The sequence below is a fragment of the Alligator sinensis genome, unplaced genomic scaffold (assembly GCF_000455745.1).
Source record: "Alligator sinensis unplaced genomic scaffold, ASM45574v1 scaffold927_1, whole genome shotgun sequence".
NCBI classification, from domain to species: Eukaryota; Metazoa; Chordata; order Crocodylia; family Alligatoridae; genus Alligator; species Alligator sinensis.
Window position 1 is genome coordinate 1217725 of NW_005842155.1, and position 4433 is coordinate 1222157.

The 4433-nt window shown below is 45.3% G+C and overlaps 1 protein-coding gene across 7 annotated transcripts in view; it reads left to right on the forward strand.

Annotated features, from left to right (window-relative positions):
• Positions 1–718: 718 nt before the first annotated feature.
• MARF1 (meiosis regulator and mRNA stability factor 1) overlaps positions 719–4433 on the forward strand; it is a 34501-nt gene continuing 30786 nt past the window's right edge. For 2 of the 7 annotated variants that reach the window (XM_025206435.1, XM_006025586.3), the window contains exons 1-3: positions 719–836; positions 2164–2368; positions 3585–4253. In XM_025206435.1, the coding sequence (XP_025062220.1) occupies positions 2225–2368; positions 3585–4253 (813 nt within the window). In that variant the 5' untranslated portion in view covers positions 719–836; positions 2164–2224. The other 5 variants (XM_025206434.1, XM_025206436.1, XM_014520801.2 and 2 more) reach the window with 4 other exon arrangements.

Consider the following 4433-nt stretch of genomic DNA (forward strand, 5'->3'; position numbering starts at 1 on the left):
AAAAAAAACAACCTTGGGCAGATATTCTCCATTTCAGGATCTCAGCGGCCCTGAGAGCCTTCTTCTACCTAGCTGCCAGGGTGGAGGAAAAAGTCTGTTTCCTTTTCGATTTCCAGACAAACTATTTCAAAGCTATTGTAAACCATCGAAAACCCCCCAAAAAACTTAAAACCGCCTTTTAATTCGTATCCAAAATATCTCAATCTGGGAAAAGCCAAGGGGCTACTTGGCGCCGGGTCACTGGAAACATCCGCTCAGCTGCCCATCTCCCGGCTGTTTCCCACGGAGACGCCATCCTGCCCACGGCCAAGAGACCCCGCGGCGGCTCTAACGCGAGTCAGTCTACGGGGACCCCCGCCCCCGGCCCGCAGACAGACGTGCGTGCGACACCGCCCAGACTCCCTGCGGGGGCGGGGCCCTGCGCGGCCGAGCCCGCCCCTGCGCGGGGGGCCGCTCAGCTGCCCATCTCCCGGCTGTTTCCCACGGAGACGCCATCCTGCCCACGGCCAAGAGACCCCGCGGCGGCTCTAACGCGAGTCAGTCTACGGGGACCCCCGCCCCCGGCCCGCAGACAGACGTGCGTGCGACACCGCCCAGACTCCCTGCGGGGGCGGGGCCCTGCGCGGCCGAGCCCGCCCCTGCGCGGGGGGGGGGCGCGCTGCGCGGGGGAGGTGCGGGAGGGGACGGGCTTTACGACAGTTCCCGTTTACGACCGGCGCCCGTTTGCGGCTGCGCGCGGTGCTTGGCGGCGGAAGGCGCGGAGCGGCGGGGGAAGCAAAACAAAGGGGCGCGAGGGGCGGGCCAGCATGTGAGGGGCGGCGGCGGGAGCGGCCCAGGTGAGCGGGCTCCGCCCGGAGACACTGGGAGGGGGTGAGGGGCTTCTACCCCGCGGCCTCACGGGCGGCCCCTGCTGGTCTTGCTGCTGCTCCAGGCAAAACGCCGCGGCCAAGCCAAGCGGGTGGGGGACCCGCTCAACCCCCATCAAGCCCCAGCCTACTGAGCCTCAGCCCAGAGGTGAAAAGCGCAGAGGGTTCCTTGACTCTGGTCTTGCATAAGTGTTTCTTGCCAGGTGTTACGTCAGCGTTTCTTGCCCTTTGTTTTAAAGTGATTGAATAAGTGTCTCCGTTTCATAAGCCGAATGCTTTCGAGTTGCGAGAGTCGATCGGCTCGATGTCCTGTTCTGAAGAGAGCGGGTCTGAGGCTGCAGTTGGCAGGGGAGATCACGTGGGCAGTTAGGCTTTTATGTTCCTAGTAGTTGCTGTAACTTCTCAGTAACATTACTTTTAAAAAAAACCGAAAGTAAAGGGTTTGGCAGCCACCACCCAACTTACATAAATGAAACTAAAGGCTGAGAACCAGCTTGGCCTAGCGGATGCAGCATGCTGGCACAGGTCAAGAAGCCTGTTTCTAATCAAAGCTCACTTAATACATTTGCTGCAGGGTCTTGGGAGGTTGCTTATGTTTCTGGGACTCTAAAACAAGACAGATGCTTATATCTCAAGGCATGCAGAGGGTTAGCAAAATTTTATAAAGAGTCTGGATTAGGGAAAGGCTCAGGAAGCTGCAGCAGTTGGTGTGTGCTGCCTGACGAAGGGTTTTTGAACCCGAAAGCTTGCTTAATAACTATTCTCCAACCATTTGGGTTGGTCTAATAAAAGATATCAAATTCACCCAAGGAACCTTGTCTGCCTATATAAATACCAAGCATTTATATTGTTTGTCCAAAACAGATGAATGTATAAGTTGTTGCAGGTTAAATGAGAGAAAATTTGATGATTATTTAGTTTCCCATTTGTTGAGTACAGTGGGTTTCATTTTGGACACTTCTCTTGAAAATCTAGATCCTGGTTTCCTGGTTAATATTCATAAGTGGCGTGATATTATGAACTATATAAAACCACTTTAGTAGTCGGTAGATTTACTGTGAGCCTAAAAAATGCTTTTATCAACTTGCTTATGCCTCAGGTTTGCGTTCAGCTTCAGGGAGAAAGTTACAAAAACACATTGTAGAAATAAGTCTAAGTTGCATTCAAAATATTTATTAAGTTGAATCAAGTAGTACAGATACAGAAACTTCCTTTTTATTGGAGTACAGAATATAGCAACATATTTGTTTTCATTATCTTTAAAAATATTTTTTAAAACATGCTCACTTTTTTACAGGTGGGAAGAATGAAAGAAAAGAGGGATGAAAGAATGTTGAACCATTTTGTATGGCTGTATAATGGAAGGAAACAGTTCAGAGAACCTCTGCAATAGATCTTTTGGGTGGCTTCAGCGACAAGATAATGATGTTAAACCATGGCTGTGGAAATTCTCTAATTGCTTTTCTGCGACTGGAAAGATTTCACCTTGCAGTACAGACACGGTAATTTTTCACTGTACTAAGAACATAACTAATGTACTAGAATAAACTAATGTATCACATTATGCAGTATTAGGTGGGCAGTGGGCTGGGTTGTGGGGCAATTGAGTAGTGTCAGCTCTGTCACTGACCAGTTGAATAGTTCTTAGCAAATAACATTTTTTTCTCAGTTTTGCTCCATCTGTAATGAATAGAGAATACAATGTATGAATACTCAGTTTGATCAACTTTAAAGTGGTTTAGGCATTTTTCCCATCTTCATAGCTGATTTGCTTAAGCCCTGAATCATAACAAATAGTCTTATTTCTTATAAGACAAACTTTTAGAACAGCCTTTTACAGTTATTTACAAATGCCTAATTCTTGCCTATCTTTTGTCCCACGGCTCTACGCACTTGCATTTTAAAATTCTAATGTAAAGGATTGAAAATCTAATGAAATCTAGAATTTACATGTGCAAAAAAACCCATGTACCCAACAAATTTGGTTCCATTGTCCAGCCACCCCATGGGCATTCCATGTTTTGTTTTGGGTTTTTTTGTTCTTCCACTGTTGAAAAATCACTGCTTTGCCATCATAGTTTACCTGTGTTCTGTCTCTTTGTTTTTGTTCTTTTTCTGTTCTTAGCTTTTAGATGCTCATTTTTCACTTCGTGGCTACTACGTATCTTTTAACAGCCTATTTTTGATGGCCTTGATCCAAGTCTAAGTAAATAATGTATGTACTCTAAGTAAATTATATATTATAACTATCTCTTTATTATTTCTGCATTCCAGTTTGCTTCCATTACAGAAGTTGTATGTCCTGGTGATTATTATATGTCCATTTGCTTTGCTTTTCAAGTGCAGAAAAAAATAATTTCAATTTTAATTTCTTAACTTTTTTCTTCCTGCCTCCTTCAGTTTCTGCATTTGGTGATCCATCTTTGTAGTCAGTTACTGTTCTGGTTTATAGTCTTTTGTATTTATTATCCCAGAAATGTGTCCCTTTTAAATTCATGTATGCAACTCATCCAGAAGATGTGCAGAGCTTAGCACATGCATCTGACGTTATGGTGATATTTATAATCATTTATGATTTCCTGGCTTCTGTCATAGTTAAAATAATAACCAGTAAATATTAGCTGTTTGTTACTGTAAATTAGTGGGTTATACCTTTTACATTTTGGGGCAAATCTCATGTATGTTTTTTGGTTTTTCTGCCCCTCCCTCCTCCACCAGAAAGATTACATGGAGAACAACAAAACTGCTGTGGAATTGAAGGATGCTCCATCTCCTCACCATGCTAGCTCTAAACTCTTTCCAGCAGTACCACTTCCTGATGTTCATCCTATTCATCAACAGCAAATACAACTTTCTCCTGCCCCCAAAGTAAGCTGTTGCACTCATGGCTCTGACTCTTCCTGCACGTCTCAGTTGCATTTTGGTAGTGGTGGTGGTAGCTTGATACACCCTGGCACAATATTAGACTCTCAAAGCACTGGGACAATTACTTGTCAAATAGGGTCAGGGTTTGCTTATCAGTCTGCATCTTCACTCAAGAATGCTCCAGCTAGAAGCAGTTTGACAGGCATTGCAAACGACTTCCCTGGCATGTGCATAGAAAATAATGCATCTTCCTGTCAACATCTGCCTTGTTGTGGAAAACTCCATTTCCAGTCCTGTCATGGTAACATGCACAAACTGCATCAATTTCCAGCCCTTCAGAGCTGTCCATCTTCTGGCTATTTTCCCTGTTCTGAATTCACAAGTGGGGCTGCAGGGCACTTGGAGGAGCACATTACACAATCGGAGCTAACATCACGTGTGTGCGCCAACTCTTTGCACCTAAATATGGCACCTTCGGTTTCTTTAAAAGGCTCTCACTACTGCAATGACTGTTTAAGCAAGGTTTGTATACGTTGCATTTCCTCTTATAAAGACCTGTTTGTTAGAGCTTTTACAATAAACCTTAAGTGGGAGGGGCTTGAATTCTTAGTGGCTTGAATCTTGTAGTTCATGGATCAGCAACCAATGGCCCACAGAGCAATTGGATGTGGCTTACAGGGTTGGTAGGGTAGGGGGTTCAGC